This window comes from Meles meles, chromosome 6, assembly GCF_922984935.1.
Source record: "Meles meles chromosome 6, mMelMel3.1 paternal haplotype, whole genome shotgun sequence".
In the NCBI taxonomy this organism is placed as follows: domain Eukaryota; kingdom Metazoa; phylum Chordata; class Mammalia; order Carnivora; family Mustelidae; genus Meles; species Meles meles.
In genome coordinates, this window is record NC_060071.1 from 39,407,874 (window position 1) to 39,426,085 (window position 18,212).

Consider the following 18,212-nt stretch of genomic DNA (forward strand, 5'->3'; position numbering starts at 1 on the left):
GCTTTCGCTCAGATCATGGTCTCAGGGTCCTGGGTCGAGCCCCACATCGGGCTCTCTGCTCAGCAGGAAGCCTGCTTCCCCCCCCTTTCTCTCTCTGCCTCTGCCTACTTGTGATCTCTCTGTCAAATAAATAAACAAAATCTTAAAGAAACTATTCAACTTTTGATATTCATATTTGTTAGAAATACTTCAGGAGCTTTATATGCAAGTGTATCTTTTCCATACAGTATTTCAAACTAAGTATTTTACATGGTATTATCTGCTCTTTGTCAGTATGTCATACTTATATCCAGTCACATAGACGATATTTCATAATTTGCTTATTCCCCAAAATACTTAAATTTCTCAATTTTCAATTAATATTATAAACGTAAAAATATTATAAATGTAAATTTTTTTATGTATTTAGAATTACATTTTGAATAGAATTCAACTATGAATATCCTAAACCCAAAGTTGTGAATATCTAGAAAGTATGTAATACTCAAGTATTTTTCCAACAAAAGCTTGTTCCAACTTTCAATCCCATCAAAAGCAGATTAGAATTTTAGATTTTTCACTAAATCCCTAGCATTTTTAATATAAAGTAGTTGAATTTCTCTTTGTGAATTGTCTGGTTATGACCTATATTCAGTTATTTACTGGCATCCTAGAGTTTATCAATTTATATGATTGCTTTATAAATTAAGGAGAGTAACTCTCTGTAATATTGTTGTAAACATATTCTCAGTTGATTATTGCCTATGATATCTTTTGACCTACAAATGTTTTCAATGTGCTTTCATCCGTGATTTATTTCTGTAAGTCCAAGGAGTCTTTCCACATACAAATATCAAATAAAAATTTGCCTATATTATATTCTTCTTTTAGTTTGATTTTTCAATTTTAACTTTTTTTTTAAATATATCAGAATTTATCTTTGGTATATGATATATGGTGAGGATGTAAATTAAACTTTTTTCCCCCGGTATTAGTCAATTCTACAAGATTGAGTCATCTCCCCCTTTCCCACCAATGGTCCCTTTGCCACTGATATCTTAATTATACTGGAATTCTGTTTCTGGACCTCTTACCCTATTCTGTCTACTTACAGTCCAGAATTAGACCAAGTTAATTACTGTGGCTTAATAAAATGCTTTAATATTTTATAAGAACAAGTTTAATTTTTCCTTTTAAATATGTTCTTAGGTACTTCCTTGAATAAGTTGTGATAAGATCTTAGTTCCCTTTAATAAGTTCTGTTTTTAATAAGTTCTTAGTTTCTATTAGAAATGCATTTCCAAGTGGGCTTTGGAGTCTGTAAGAAAATATATATTTTAAAAGCCTTTGGGAATCTGATTAGAATTGCAGTAAATCTATAACTAAATATGCAAATAAGTGACCATCCTTAATGTATTTTATCTTTATGCTAGAGATATATTTTTCTTTTATTTATAATTATCCTTTTATGCCTGAATCAAATTTCATGGTTTTATCATTTTTTTAAAAGATTTTATTTATTTATTTGTCAGAGAGAGATCACAAGTAGACAGAGAGGCAGGCAGAGAGAGAGAGAGGGAAGCAGGCTCCCTGCTGAGCAGAGAGCCCCATGCGGGACTCAATCCCAGGACCCTGAGATCATGACCTGAGCCGAAGGCGGCGGCTTAACCCACTGAGCCACCCAGGCGCCCCGGTTTTATCACATTTTTAATTAGGTTTATTTCCGGGTATACACACACACACACACACACACACACACACTTCTCACAAATTTCTCTTTGTGAGAAATTCATACACACACACACACATTTATTTTGCTGCTTTGAGAATGATATATATTGTCATTCAAAATCATATAACTATTCATTTCTTATGATTTTTATCTCATCAAGTTAATTCAAGAAGCTCTCTTAAAGAAAAAACATTAGTTTTGTTTTCTTTTGTTTTGTTTTTTAACAAACATAAGGTTGCAAAAAAATTGTTGCCATTTCTAGGACCCAAACAATACTTTCTATTTTTTAAATCATTGGTTTCATATAAATTTTCAGACCGTTGTATTATTCTCATTTTGCTCTGAATTTTAAAAGGAGATTTCTAATAATTAACATGTGGGTATGATATTGGTTATTGTTTTAAAAGGAATATTCTTTATCACATTTAGAAACCATGCCTAAAATCTGAATTATGTAAATTTTTGTTATGAATGGGCACTAAAATTTATCAAATTTTTTTCAGAATTTGAGATAATTTTTTAGTTATATTTATTATGATTATAGTTTAAACAAACCTTTCCTAGTTAAAATAAGCTGTACTTGGTGAAAGGGTTGTATTTTATCAGTATTTCATTTAGCTTTTATAGTTATATGTACAAACAAGTTTCATGGGTTTCCCTTTACATATTGTCCATGTTAAGTTTTTATTTCAAGGTACAAATACATAAAATTAATTCTCTACTCAAAAACAGAAGTGAAAAAGAGAAAAAAACTTAAAAGCAGACGTTATTTACATAGAAGTCATAAGCAAATCTGTAAACTATTAGAATAAAAAGTTTTAACAAGATCCTTCCTTACAAAATCAACATAAAACCTCAACAGCATTCCTTTGCTCATGAGTGGCCAATTAGAATATGAAATTTAAAAGTCCTTTAAAACAATGAAACAATTAAAATACCTACAAGTAAATTTGGCAAAATATGTATAGGACCTCTAGGAAAAAACATGAAATTTTATTCAACGTAAGATGTAAGAAAATAAGTGAATGAACAGAGCAAAGTACTGTGCTCATGTCTTACACAACAATATCATCAAAGTCCCCAAAAATCTATAAGTTCAGCGCAATGCTGATCAAAATCTCAATAGGAGACATGATAAAAAAAGGCTATTGAAACTGCCTTGCTATTTTGTTACTTCATTTGCTACATAACAAGATATTGGAAACAACCTAAATAATCATTAATAGGGGAATATGTGAATAAATAATGATCTATTCATAAAATAATACAGAGGTTATAAATGAACTATAGCAACGCTTATTAAACCTCTAAAACCAAGATATAAAATCATACTCAGAACCTTTTATAAATATTTTTAAATGTATTGAATAATATAATTATAAATGCATAATATTTATAAATTGACCAGTAAAAGTATAAAACATTTAAGATATAAATTCTGAATCCACTAATGGAGAATGGGGACAGGAAGAAGTATTCTTGGAATCTCAACTGTTTCTATAATACTTTATCTCTTTTTTAAAATCTGCAAATCAAAATAGAAAGGTAGATAACAATAAAACTCCCAAGTCATAAAACCAGTTTATCATTTATAATTATTCTTTAGAACTTCAAACTTGAACTTTAAGCATTATTCTTAACCTTTCTTTCGAATTTTATAACTATATGTATTCGGCAAAAATTAAGTGCCTCCTATGTATTGGGCATTGTGTTAGTCACTAAAGATCTGTGACCAGGGTGGGTGCCTGGGTGGCTCAGTGGGTTAAAGCCTCTGCTTTCGGCTCAGGTCATGATCCCAGGGTCCTGGGATCGAGCCCCACATTGGGCTCTCTGCTCGGCAAGAAGCCTGCATCTTCCTCTCCCACTCCCACTGCTTGTGTTCCCTCTCTTGCTGTGTCTCTCTCTGTCAAATAAATAAAATCTTAAAAATAAAATAAAATAAAAAGATCTGTGACCAGGGCAAAGATAATTTGCTCACAGAGCTTATATTTTGTTAAGCAAGACAGACTGAAAGCACATAAATAATGTAATGGAACATTAAAGAAGTGCTAAACGTTAAAAAAAAAAAAAGTAAAAAATGACATCACAATTTCCTAGTGTTCCAGCTATTTTAACAATGAAAGCAGTTCCCCAGGGAGACTTGGTGGGGAGTGGTTATTGACTAATTATCAATTAGTACTGTGGTGCATATATACAATGAACTATTACTCGGCCATTAAAAATAAAGAAATCTTGCCATTCACAACATCGTGGATAGAATTAGAGTGTATTTGGCTAAGCCAAATAAGTCAGAGAAAGAAATATCATATGATTTCACTCATATGTGGAATTTAAAATAAGATAAAAACAGAGAGGAGGCAAACCATAAGAGACTCTTAATTACAGAGAACAAACTGAGGGTTGCTGGAGGGAAGGTGGGGAGTGGGGAATGTGCTAATGTGAGGCGGGCATTAAGGAAAACACTTGTTGAAATGAGCACTGGGTATTATATATAAATGAGGAACCACTATAGTCTACTCCTGTAACCAATACTACACTCTACATTAAATAACTGGAACTTAAAGAAAATTTCAAGAAAAGAAAAAAAAAACATTTCAGTTAGTAGTAACTTTAAGGATAAAGCACAGAAATCTAAGAAACCATATTGTTCCAAGAAGCAAAATTAATTTAAATGCATATTGAATGATAACTGGAATTTGATAGGTAAAATACTGTGGAATTTAATATAAAAAGTTGCAAATGCAAGCTTAATGTTATCACATAAAAACACATAATCAGGGGCGCCTGGGTGGCTCAGTGGATTAAGCCGCTGCCTTCGGCTCAGGTCATGATCTCAGGGTCCTGGGATTGAGCCCCGCATCGGGCTCTCTGCTCAGCAGGGAGCCTGCTTCCTCCTCTCTCTCTGCCTGCCTCTCTGCCTACTTGTGATCTCCCTCTCTCTGTCAAATAAATAAATAAAATCTTTAAAAAACAAACAAACAAACACATAATCATAAGATATCCAGATGCTATTTGTCTATATAGTGTGATGTTTCTCTTTGATTTCAATCTTTTCTACATTTTAGTTCAGCAAAACTTTATTTTTATTTTTTTAAAGATTTTTATTTATTTATTTGATAGAGAGAGAGATCACAAGTAGGCAGAGAGGCAGGCAGAGAGAGAGGAGGAAGCAGGCTCCCTGCTGAGCAGAGAGCCCGATGCGGGGCTCAATCCCAGGACCCTGAGATCATGACCTGAGCCAAAGGCAGAGGCTTTAACCCACTGAGCCACCCAGGCTTCCCTAGTTCAGCAAAACTTTAAATGCCATTAAGCAAAACACCAAGACAGAGTTTGCTTTTTCCTCTTTGATGTGTAAAAGGGTAAGTGCTGGGAGAAAAGTAGTGTTTAATGAACATCACAGCACCATATACACCAGACCCTCTAAACCAGAAATCTGAGACCAAACCCGAGCTTTCCCATTTAGTGACTTGGACAGGTAACATATAGGCCCCAGTTCCACCATCTGTAAAATGTACATATCACCTTTAATATCAAAGCAAGATCTTCTAACTAAAGCACTTAGCACAATGCCTGCCACACATAAGTGGTCAAAAATTATAGCCATGCATGATTACCATGCATTCCTTCAAATATATATTAAATATTGTGGAGGTAATGAAAAAAGAATGGAGAAGAAACAGAGGAAAGCAAAAGAAGGGCTCAGAGAAGAAAAGGAGTTCAAGTTAATAAAGCCACTTCCTGGTTTATTTGACCTTACCATCTTTAAGGTCGTTTAACAACTTAGAGAACTTAATGGAGGTAGGTTACTCCCACCTTGAGTTGTAGACCTGTCAGCTCTGATATTCAACTGGGACGTTGCCAGAATGGTCGTCCCCCATGAAGTCCCTATGCCTTCCCTTTGTGGGTCCCAGCAAAGAGCTATGAGAATAGATTCAAGGCCCCTTTTCAGAGGCTTAGCTAGTTTGGCTAAAATGGAGTGGTCACTTGAGCAGCTGTAGTATTTTTCATCTAACATTTTAAAGAATGCTTATTGGGGATGTGGAGATAATTATCACATGAATAATCATTTCTAAATGTTTATAATATTATTTAGTCCCTCACAGTGCATGTTAAAATTATAAAAGATGGGAGACTAACTCTATTAGCATGCTTATATAATAGTATCATAATCTGATAGTACTCAGGATCTTTTATCCTCAAGAGCTGCTCTTCTTAAAAGGACTTCAGATAAAGAAGTCCTACACCATTTGCCAATGTTTATTCACATAAGCAGTTTTCATTCCTGAAGGGGAAAGTCTAAGCTACTAACATCAGTGACAAAGGACACATTCCAGAGGCTCAGGTGTTGATCTGAGACACAAGTGTCTAATTCCTATGGATTTTGTATAGACAAGATTATGTAACAGGCATAGCCTCTGATTAAATTTTCATTCAATTATCATAAAATTTGTTAATAAAAAGCAGCATATTAGGCGATTTCCATATTCCATTCCATGGGAAATGGAATCTCTTATATGTTGCCTTTCTCTTTTGGGGAAATAACTGCCTGATCAATATATATTTTCTTCAGTGCTCACTTCGGCAGCACATATAATAATATATATTTTCTTCAAATGCTTTTTTCCAAATCCTTTTTTTTTAAAATCCTGGGATAGGCAATCAACATTTATCACCATGTACATGGATAATCAGATTCAGGGCTATAGCAAACCTATCAGATAGGAGGAAAAATATCTTGCCAGTATAACACACCTGTAACCCACATCTGATTTAAGTAAGCAGCTTCCATAGTTTAGCACCTGCAAAAGTAGTTAATAAGTCAACGCAGATATATGTACACAGTGTGACTTTGCACACTGATGCAGGACTTTAAAAATAATTGTGCAAACTGTATCTGTGCAAAGCACTTTTGCTAATTAACAGGAAAAATTGGGATTCTACTGTGACTCTTGCAAACATTGTCAGAAGAAACAAGACTTTTTACTGTCAGTTATACAGGCAAATGAAAAAATAGTACAACACTTGATACATTGTAATTGGAAATACTAGAAACATTGAGAATTGAAGTGTTTCATTTCTTTTGAAAATCTTAATCAAGAGTAGTTTGACTAGTACTTGCATTTTTCATCTCATCATGTAAGTATAAAGAGCAAGCATCTTTTGCACTCCTTGATAGAATGTCATATCCCTTCCGAAGTTTGGGTCAATTACTGACAATGTATCCTTTCTACTTTCAACATCATAACATCTCTCAGAGTTCTTTAGTGTAAAGATTTTCCTCCAGTGTCGCTTCCACTAGGACATCTTCATCTTCTGCCTCATCTATTTCCAGTAAGTTCACGTTCACTGAGTTCCCCGTCTGTTTCTCTAGTCTCTCTGTTAGTGGTAGTGTCAACATTCCCAAGTTCAATAACCTTGTCCATTAGTTCATTTACATTCTATGCAAATTTCACTCCAGCCTCATCACTTTTTATTTCTTTTCCGTCCTTTCATCTTTGCTGGTCAGTCCCCTCTTTTGATTGTCCATGTTTGTAAAATGTCACATGGGTTCATCACTGGGAAGGCAGCATCACAACTACACCCTTTGCTGTATGTGTAAACTGAAGAGGTAAATACTAGCAGACTGTGAAAGAAACAATGTAATTGATCACTAATGACATCTCTGTTATTTATGTAGTGATTTGTGGACTAAAAAACTAGCAGCAAAGTGTATACTTTGTACAATGATACACATTTACTACACCATGATAAGTGAAATCTGAACCTATTTGTAGGGACAGGGGTGTTATTTTACTAAACTATGGGAGCTGGAATCTAGGCCCATCACACCATGTGAAGTGAGGACTGCTGGCATGTTTAATCAATGACTGGTCCTTTAGTATCTATCAAAATAACATCATAAGTTTATTATATAATTGGAGATAAAATGTATGGATTCTTAATATTAATAGAATCTCCCTGCCATTATGGAATATAGTTAAAAAGAAAAAAACACTACATAATTTACTACAATACCAGGCATTAGCATGGCTTCTAGGGGGTGGTATAAGCAGCTGGCCATGAAAGCAGGACCTAGAGTCCTAAAGAGACAATCGTACACAGCATGACTATTAAAGCAATAATGGCAATCAATGATAAACGCTTTTAAACTACTTCTTAACTCCACTTGTTTTGGGTTGTGACACATTAAGAAGTCAGTTCTCAAGCCTACGTTTGACTTGATTGAGCAGTAAATTTCACATTTTGTGTTAGAAAGGGAAATGTGTATTTTTAGATCTAGTATAAATGACTCTACCCAGGCAGTTTCACAGAAGTGTTCATTCACTGCTGAGTACATAAGTATGATTTTTAATGTCTTTCTCTTCCCAGTGCAACTGTCTGTTTCTCTTTAGGGAACACACACACACACACACACACACACACACACACACACAGTGGGTACATGTAGAAGATGGCAGAAAAGCAATTGTAAAAAGGGAAAACTTATATCTGTGCATTTAAACCTTTTGAAAGGTTTTGGGCAAGTCTCATAAGCTGTTCCTTGTTTTGAAAGTGTAAAATTTTTCCTCCAAAATAAAGGTAGCAAACAGAAACCCAAGTTCCCTAATTAGAACTTTAATATTCCCTGCTATAAAAATCTCTCAAATTCTGTAACACAATTAAAGACTTTAAATTATCTTGGTGATTAGAAACTCAAACGAAGAAATGACACCTCCTGGCGAGGTCCTGACAGAAGGCTTTCCTAAGTTATAAACACGTTCAATCAATAACTTGCCTGATGACCATTTCATGATGTTTGCTCTGGGCAGAAACCCGCCACTGCTGTATCATCGCTCAAAGAATACATGCAAGACAAGCCACATCTGTTTTAACCACAAACCCAAGCACTGAGCAGGCTCAGCTCTTTAGTAAAACAATGAAAATACGCAAACTAGATACATGCATTTTCACTGTCACTTAGAGACCTTTCCCATCAACTGTGATTTCAGCAATAGCTACAAAATCAATTAAAAAAACCTTTGTTCATTAAGAAAACTCATCTCACCAGATTCTTGGTTAATAAGTGGTCTCACATTTTAAGGAAGACTTCCTTATTAGACATTTGAGGGCTCTAAAAATCTGCCATCTCTATTCTACTCAACCCAGGAAGTCTGAGTGAAGGAAGTAAAATTCCAAGGTTGCTAGGCAGACTGTCCATCATTCTGGATTTATCTTCTTACAGTCTTTGATCTAGATAACCATAATGTCCATATTTTTTTCATAATTTTTATATGTGGGCATTCTGCGTGAATCTTAAAGGAATTTAATAATTTTGAAATATTCCCTTATTAAGAATTGAATTATTGTCATAATAAACTTGGAAGCATTTCCTAGCAGCTGTTAAATGCAAGGCTCAAAATATTCTCTGTATTCTTTAATTATCTCTTTTTAGCCTCACCACAGTGTTGCCAGGTAGGTGGTTTTATAGCCACTTTAAAAACAAGAAAATGAAAGTTCATGGAGTTTTAATTATCCGTTAATGAGTGAGTGAGACCATCTGCATAATCAAAGCAGTAGGATTCCACTGCCCAGGATTTTTAGCATTTGAAGAAATCAAGACCATAATTGCAGCTTATTTGTAGGATAAAGAAATGAAGATATTTTTATAGTAGAGGTGTTTGGATAGGGCTTCATAAGATAACAGAGAAAGGCTGTCCACAACATGTGGTTTTCTTAGTGAAAACATGAAGAAAGTTTTCAAGAATTGACTAATGTGAACAGCACGGACCTACAACATGGATCAAGTAAAAGGTCATCAGAAGCATCCTAAGAAAGAGCTAGGTTTTAGGACTTGATTCATGGTACAGTGAGATGCAATGGTCTTTCCAGAAGAGAATGGAGTAATGACAATGATCCATCTCTTACTCACACGAGAGGAATTATTTCTAGAAATAAATCTGACTATGCCTCTCAGAACCAAACACTTAAGAGACTTCTCTGCAGCTCTGAGATAATATCTCAACACTTCCAAATGGCATTCAGGGTACCAACATTTTGTTAAAGCTTTCCTCTTGCTACTACTCCCTCATCTGTGTCCCATCATACTAAGCTACTCGCAGTTTCCAGGATGCGCCATTCTGTCTGATGCATGTGCTCTCATGCTATTTCCTTGACTTTGTCTAAGAGATGAACTCCAACTCAGCCTTTAGGAGCCTCCTTAAGGATTTTCTCCTCTATGAGTAATATTTCCTAAGAAATTCATGTCTATTTTTAGCCTGCTCCTCCCTCAAAGACTGTCTCATTGTTCCATGTAGGAGTATTGGGAAAATACTAGAAGCATTTTCATTAAAGTTATGAGCAAATCAAAAACATTAACTCTGTTAACCAAAGTCCCAACAGGTGGCACACCCCAATTAAGATTATTTGCAAAGTATTTAATAAACTACATAGAAAGGTATGGGCAGGGGATATAAAGAAACCAGAAGGAATAGTGAACTGTTGAACTACTCTTTGCGTTAACAGTAACAAGGGAGGAGGAAGCAACTAGAACTCGAAAAAATATTGTCACCTAGTGAGGGTTGCTTGAAGGAAATTATGATGTTTAGTTGTAGGATTCAGTCAGCCTAAGGTAAGCCCACAGGAAGGTGACCAAAGAAATAAATATCTGATGTGACTTTCTTCCCTTCTTTTAATCTCTTGCCAGGGCTTCCCTTTGGCCAGACCCAAATAGACACTAGAGTATAGAAGACATCACTGAAATTGTCAGACAGCCTCTGAGGACAGAAGGCAGAGTGGAAAAGTGTGGAAAAAGAATTTAGAGAGCCAAATGGAGGATAACAACATATCTACTTTAAATACTATTACGTAATATAATAGAAGTACAAGCCAATAAAATTACCAAAGGCAAATAAGAGGCATAAAAACTAGAAAGGAAAACTGAAATGTTTCACTGATTAAAGATAATTTATTATATATGTGTGACACTCAAAAGAATTAAGGGCACATTTTTCATTAAAAAATTCAGTTGGGGGGGCACCTGGATGGCTCTGTTGGTTAAGCCTCAGGCTCTTGATTTTGGCTCGGGTCATGATCAGGGTTGTGGGATCGAGCCCCTCTTTGGGCTCCACCCTGGGCATGGAGCCTGCTTAAGATTCTCTCTCTCCTTTTCCCTCTGCCCCTGCTATCTCTCACTCACTCTCTCTCAAAAAAAATTCAGTGGCATAAATAAAAAAATTAACATACAGTCATCACTGGCCTCCTTATTATCAATATATGGAAGAAGTGGTCCCATTTGAAATAGGATAAGATAAACTAGGAATAAGCTTTCAAAAATATGTAACATCTTGGGGTATCTGGGTGGTACAGTCAGTTAAGCATCTGACTCAGGGTTGTGAGATCAAGCCCCATGTTGGGCTCTGCACCCAGCAAGGGTCTACTTGAGATTCTCTCCCTCCACCCCTCCCATTCATGTTTGTGCTCTCTCTCTTTCAAATAAATATTTTTTTTAAAAAAGCCTTTAAAAATATGTACCATTCACACAAAGAAAAATGTAAAACATAATTGAAGTACACAGAAGACTTGAATAATAGGAAGTTATATTCCATTCTTGAAGAGGAGGATCTCATTTCATAAGGTTATTACCAACTTAGGGATAACATAAAACTATCCTATATATCACCAACTTGGTGGTGAATCACCAACATGGATGGATCTAAAGGGTATAAGGTTAAGTGAAATAAGTCAGTCAGAGAAAGGCAAACACCATATGATTTTACTCATATGTGGAATTTAGAAAACAAAACGAATGACAAAAAAAAAAAGAGACAAAGTGAAAAACCAACTTTTATCTACAGAGAACAAAATGATGGATAGTGGGGAGGGGTGGGTGAAACAGGTGAAAGAGCTAAAGAGTACACTTATGATAGCATTGAGTAGTGTCGTAGTATTGTTGAAGCACTGTATTATAATACCTGAAACTAATATAATGTTCTATGTTAATTACATTGGAATTAAAAAATTTTAAATGAATGAGAATCTGCTTTAAAAAATCTCTATGGGACAAAATTAGAGTCCCACCTACTATGACAAGTAAATTTCACTTATAGAATATAAACTTATAAATATGAATAATAAAATACCTACTATAGTTTGTTCCTGACAGCAAAAAATTGGAAACCAAAGTGTGGTTAAATAAATTGTAGTATATTCACATAATGGAGTAAAGGCCAAACATTATTTTAAATGTTTTAAATATTTCCATGTTTTAATTATTTGTAAACATTTTAGTGATTCATTTTCATGCAACTACTCATTGAACATTTACTTTGTAGTTAGTGCTGTGCTATTCCAGGCTATCTAGGGATAACTTTATACATATTGAAATGGAATAATCTATGAAGTTTTAGGTAAAAAGATAAAGGTAGGGTAAAGGATAGTTAGAACATATGCTCCTATTTGTGATAAAATATGTATGTTCATAGATGGTAATACATGTGTGTATATTAAGAGGTTGGTGTTATTATCCTTATTTTACAAATAAGAAAACCAACTTGAGAATATGGCAAAATCTGATCAGGGAGCCAGTAGTGGTATAACCAAGATTTGAATTTAAATTTATCTGACCCCAAATCACAGGGACTTTCCAATACAGCATGTCAACTCTTGAGTAAACTTTATGAAGGGGAATGAACTACTCCTTTTTATACCATCAATAGACCTTGCAAATATGTATTATAGAACTTGTCACACTGTATTGCAGCAATGTGTTCATAGGTTGGTCTCTCCTGGTCTACTGTGGGCTTCATGAAAGTAGAAGCTCTACAGAGTCATCTTTGTGGCCCTACTGCTTTGGTAGGGCACATTAGAAAAGCTCTTTTAGGGGCACCTGGGTGGCTCAGCGGGTTAAAGCCTCTGCATTCGGCTCAGGTCATGATCCCAGGGTCCTGGGATCAAGCCCCGCATCGGGCTCTCTGCTTGGCTGGGAGCCTGCTTCCTCCTCTCTCTCTCTCTCTGCCTGCCTCTCTGCCTACTTGTAATCTCTATCTGTCAAAAAAATAAATCTTTAAAAAAAAAAAAAAAGAAAAAGAAAAGCTCTTTTAGGCATGAAAGGCAATAACACACCTTTGCACATAAACAATGAAGAGAGCTTAATTGGGCCTAGTAAGGCAAGTGCAAGTTCTTCTAACCATACAAGTACTAACACAGTGTCTTTTTTTTTTAATTTTTTAGAGATTTTTTAATTTTAATTCTTTGAGAGAGAGACAGAGTGAGAGAGCATGCGAGGGGAGGTCAGAGGGAGAAGCAGACTCCCCATGGAGCTGGGAGCCCGATGTGGGACTCGATCCCAGGACTCTGGGATCATGACCTGAGCTGAAGGCAGTCGCTCAACCAACTGAGCCACCCAGGTGCCCCTAACACAGTGTCTTATAATATAAAATTTTAGCTCAGTGGGCTAAATATGTGTATACCAACGCTTCAACCCTGAAGAGCAAATTTAACTTTGTGAACATTTGTCGATACCTATTATGTGCTATTAATCAAAAGAACCATTCATTTCCATGAACTCACTTTAAAGTCCCTTATGCAGAAAATGTACCTGTCTATTACTAAAGTAGCCTGAAAGTTTGAGCCAGTAAATGTCTGCTCATTTGCAGGTCGCCCCTCCAAAGATTCAGTGGGTCAGATATCTGTTCATGTGGACATCACCGCTACCCCGGGAACTGGAGAGCATAAAGTCACTGTAAAAGGTATGTATCAAGTCCAGATGGACCAAATAGCCTAGTAGACTTTAACCTTTACAATAATATAAAAAATGTAATTTTTTCTTAGATCTGTTTTTAAAAACATGTAATGATTTTAGGGCATGCTCATAATTTTTTCATGAAACCAGAATTTTTGATCTAAAACTGAAAAATATCAATGGCCCAGATATTTAGCTATATTATCTGAGGTATCTAGATGATTTAAATACATTGGAGATTACATTTCAAACTGGCATACATTGAACATTTTCTCTTGTTGATGCTAGTATGTACATTGAACGTTAGGGCTATGGTCGGCTCCATAACCTGTCAAGTCTTCTATGTTGGGTCACTATGTTCTTACCATTCACATTATCTACCTATATTCTTGTTTTTTCTATGTGATTTTTCAACAACAGACTTGATTTTTTTCTTTTTAATGACTAGTTCAATCTATTGGTTTTAGATTGCAAAAATATAATCTGAATGCTGCAGATATTTCAAAGGTGAAATTTAGTGGTTAATTTTGCTCAATAAAACCATATCCTGTTTTATACTATTATAGAGTTAGTCACAGTATCCACCTGATTAAAAACCATGGCCTTCTGACACATTTTAAATTTGCATTGCCTGATGTATGCTTGCATTATAAAAGTAACACAGTTATAGTCTATAATGGATTACTTACAGTGTTGGTAAACGGACATGCCTACACTTGCCAGTGTCTTTAAATATTTTTCAAAAATATTTTGATACTACATATCAAATGCCCAAAGTTGTGAACTTTTACAATAAGTATTTTAATTATAATATATTTTTAAACATTTTTCAAAGGATGACAAAAGTATACATGTAAGAATGTACATTTAAGAATTATTTATGATGCCTGAAATTAGGAAACAGCCATAACAGTAAGTTATTTGTTAAATATAGGATGTAATATCCATATAGTTGAATATTTGCAATTTGAAAATATATAATGAATTAGAAAGATATCCACGATAGACTTTAAAAATATAACTTACTCATAAGACTACAATTGCTCCCACTCTAATATAAATATTGAAAGCATACATACCAAAATATTATATCATTGCCCCTTACTGATAAAATTACAAATTTTATTTTAAACTATCTCCTATTTTCTGTATATTTCTTTAGGTGTTTCATAAACATATTTTCATTTTTGATATCAAAAAATCACATTTTTACTTAAGAATAACTTTTCATTAGTAAAAAATGTCATTTCAATTTTAGCTAAATTTTCACTACACCGATGCCACACAGTTTAGAACTGAAAGCTCAGTCAAGTGTGCATTCAGAAGAGTAAATTGCTTTATGTGTGTGTGTGTGTGTGTGTGTGTGTGTGTGTGTGTGCACGCGCACGTGTTTATCAGTGGGGTTACAGCACTATCAAGGGCAACTTATGGCTTCATACATCATTAAAAAGAAATTAACTCTAAGAAAAAAATTAACTCTAAGGACCAATGAGGAGGCTAAGATTCCACACATTTATTTGCTAACACTTTGCATTCCTTTCCTTTGTGGTTTTTAGTGATAGCTATTAATGACCTAAACTGGCAGACCACTGCAATGTTCCGGCCCTTTGTGGAAGTCTGTATACTGGGACCTAACCTTGGGGACAAGAAGAGAAAACAAGGCACGAAGACAAAAAGCAACACATGGTCACCAAAGTACAATGAAACATTTCAGTTGTAAGTTGGGACCCCACTCACCCATTCAACCAGGCAATAGCCATTATAGAGCTTAAACTTATTGAGGGGATTAGGGTGGGAATGGTACTGGGCTTTGATAAGGAAAGCAAAACCTATAGGCTGATGTATTCCTGCTCATCCCTCATCCCAGCAAATTAAGACAGCTGAATTACGGTTTTAGTTCCCTTCCATTGCTCAGTAGCTGTCCAGTGCCCACCATGCATTAAGCACTATTGGAGGAATTTGGTATATACAACAAAAGGTCTCTGCTCTCATGGAAGTTACTTTCTGGAAATGAGGAACGTCATGGATGAGAAACATCAAAATCACAAATAAGTAAAAATTTATCATAGGATAATACTATACAGAGAACTAAAACAGGCTGATATAATAGGTTGGTTGATTGGCTGCCTAGAGTGGGTGTTCAGAGAAGCCTCAATTTGAAGACGTTTCAGATAAGAATGTGAATGATCTGATTTATATATTTAAATGATTTTTCTGTTTACTGTATTAAAAAATGATAGGAAAACAAGAGCAAACATGGAAAGATGAGTTAGTTAGAAGGCTGTTGTAGTGGTCAAGAGAGTAGTCAAGGCAAGAGAGAATACTGATTGACAGTTGATAGGAGGGAAATGGAAGTAGGTAAGTAGTAGAGAGAGGGAAAGACTGTGGTTATATACTAGAATAGAACTTGCAGTCGACTGGAGGGAGCCCATGAAAGAAAGAGTATATAAGCTAGGCTTCTGAAAACACTTAATTTAGGATATTTCATCAAGACAGCCTTATTTACAAAGGAATCTACCAGGCTGTGAGAACTGAAGGGCTATAAGCCATAGTGATATAAACTGGGTCTAGTAGGGGTCAGGCTACTCCCCCTACTGTGCATGTAGAAAATAAAGATTAGTTACTATAACCAGGGTGTGTGTGGGGGGGGACTTCACGTGTCATCAACCACCTCAAAAGGAGCAGGGGCCTTCTCTGGAAGCAAACAGTACCCTAGAGACAGCATCACACATGAGGGGCCAGGGAAATAGACTCTGACCTCATCCTATTACTTCTGATTTCCTGAAGGAGCTTCCTTTTGGTTAAAACCAACAGGAAGCCACAGCATGAAGAAACTCTACTGTTACAGTCCTCACAGGTCAGCATTCTTTTGCAAAGTACAAGGAGAAGGATGGAAAGTATATCTGGTTGAGGCAAATAGACGTTATCTGGCTCTGAATGAAATCGAAGATGACCTCTAGGTTTGGGGCATAAGCAGTTGCATAGATAATGATTTCCTGAGGTGGGAGAATTGGGACAAGAGGTGAGATCAAAGATTGTTTTGAATGGATTGATTTGGAGATGACTAAGGGACATTGCAGATGGGCTATCAAATAGATAGTTGGATCTAACTTGAGAATTATCTGCATACAGATATAATTTCATAAATCTAGATGAATCTATCAGGGATAGAGAAGAAAGGAGGACCAAGCCCTTGGGGTTTACAAGTGCAAACATGCTTAGCTTACCTAAATACTTTCTCACTGGCTTGGTTCTTTGTTTGTTTTGCATCCCTAGTTTCCCAGAGACTTTTCAGCACAGTAAATTCTGAATATTAAACTCTGTTACCACTCATTAGAACTTAACCATCCTACCACATCTCTTAAAATGGCTGTAATAGATTAACCGTATTCAAAATCCCTGCTAATAAACCAGCTCACAAGATTCCATGTATGTACTCCTCTAAATTACACACACACACACACACACAAATTGATCAGTTAAAATGTCTTCTACAAGTTTCTAGGAATTACTTGAACCACGCAAAATTCAGATATAACACTGTGAGGTCGTAAAACCATGCATAATTCTGGGAAAAGGCAGCCTTTTGGTGCATTTTAATCCACAAGAAGATCTGGCTCCCATCAGATTTTGCTATTCTGTTCTTACCCATCAGGCCTCCATTTTCTTTCACATTATTTCAGGTTGTCTCTAAAATAAGTACACACTTCAGTTATCAGCGTTGCCCAGAAACAAAAGTTGGGTCTCTGCAAAATGTTTGATCTAAGAAAGTCACTTAGAAAAGGAAGGGATTTGGAAGCTCCTACTGCTGAGGAACAGATGTGCATTCAATAGAAAGTCAGGGAGATCTGAGGGTGAAGTAAAATAAGGGGCAGGGGAGGATTATTCTCAGTGTATTACCTCTCAGCCTTCTTCATTATGCTCAGTTCTGCACTGCCAAGTTGTTGTTAGTCTAGGCCATCCTCAGCCCCACACTTGACAGGTGTCTAACTGTTGCCATCAGAAAGAACCAGCACGGAAGCAGCATGCTCTGCTGGAACTGATTTACTCTAGAGATTTGGATCTAATTTGGCATCTTGTGAATAGTCTTGTTGTCTGTGGTAGATTTGTGTATTCCCCTGAGAAAAGGCTCCTAGATATAACAGCATGGCCAGGAGTCCAAGGTAAAGAAAAGAGAATAGAACTTCTATTCTGAAAAGTTCTATCAAAAGGCATAGAGCTTCTGGCAAGAACTACTGCTTTCCGTGGTCTAGCCTCCACAACCCTTCCCCACCCCATCCTACTCCTATATCAGTGAGAAGATCATACCTCCAAGAATTAAGTATAACATATTTTGATTAATGACCTATGGGGCTTATTAATAGTAATTAATAATAATAATAATAGATAATAATAAACCCCTTTGGGGTTTATTAATAATATGATATTAAGCATATTTTATATTGATATTGATATTAATATGCTTAATATCAAGACAGCAAAGCATATTCAGATTGATTTCCTATTTCTATGTAGGCAAAAAAGTTCTTAATTTAGATTGCTAAGTCATATCTATGTAAAGACAATTTAAAATGGAAATTATATTTGCATCAGAGTTAAAGTACATGATAATCAGGGGAGGGAGACAAACTGTAAGAGACTTTGAATCTCAGAAAACAAATGAGGGTTGCTTGACGGTGGGAGGGGAGGGATAGGGTGACTGGGTGATGGACGCTGGGGAGGGTATGTGCTATGATGAGTGCTGTGAATGGTGTAAGACCAATGATTCACAGACCTCTACCC

General features: G+C 35.7%; 1 protein-coding gene across 3 annotated transcripts in view; it reads left to right on the forward strand.

Moving 5' to 3' along the window:
- The window catches only part of UNC13C (unc-13 homolog C), a 629,711-nt gene that overhangs the window by 609,493 nt on the left and 2,006 nt on the right, over positions 1-18,212 (forward strand). For all 3 annotated transcript variants that reach the window (XM_046009970.1, XM_046009972.1, XM_046009971.1), the window contains 2 exons: positions 13,345-13,437; positions 14,987-15,146. In XM_046009970.1, the coding sequence (XP_045865926.1) occupies positions 13,345-13,437; positions 14,987-15,146 (253 nt within the window). The remainder of the gene's footprint in view (positions 1-13,344; positions 13,438-14,986; positions 15,147-18,212) is intronic.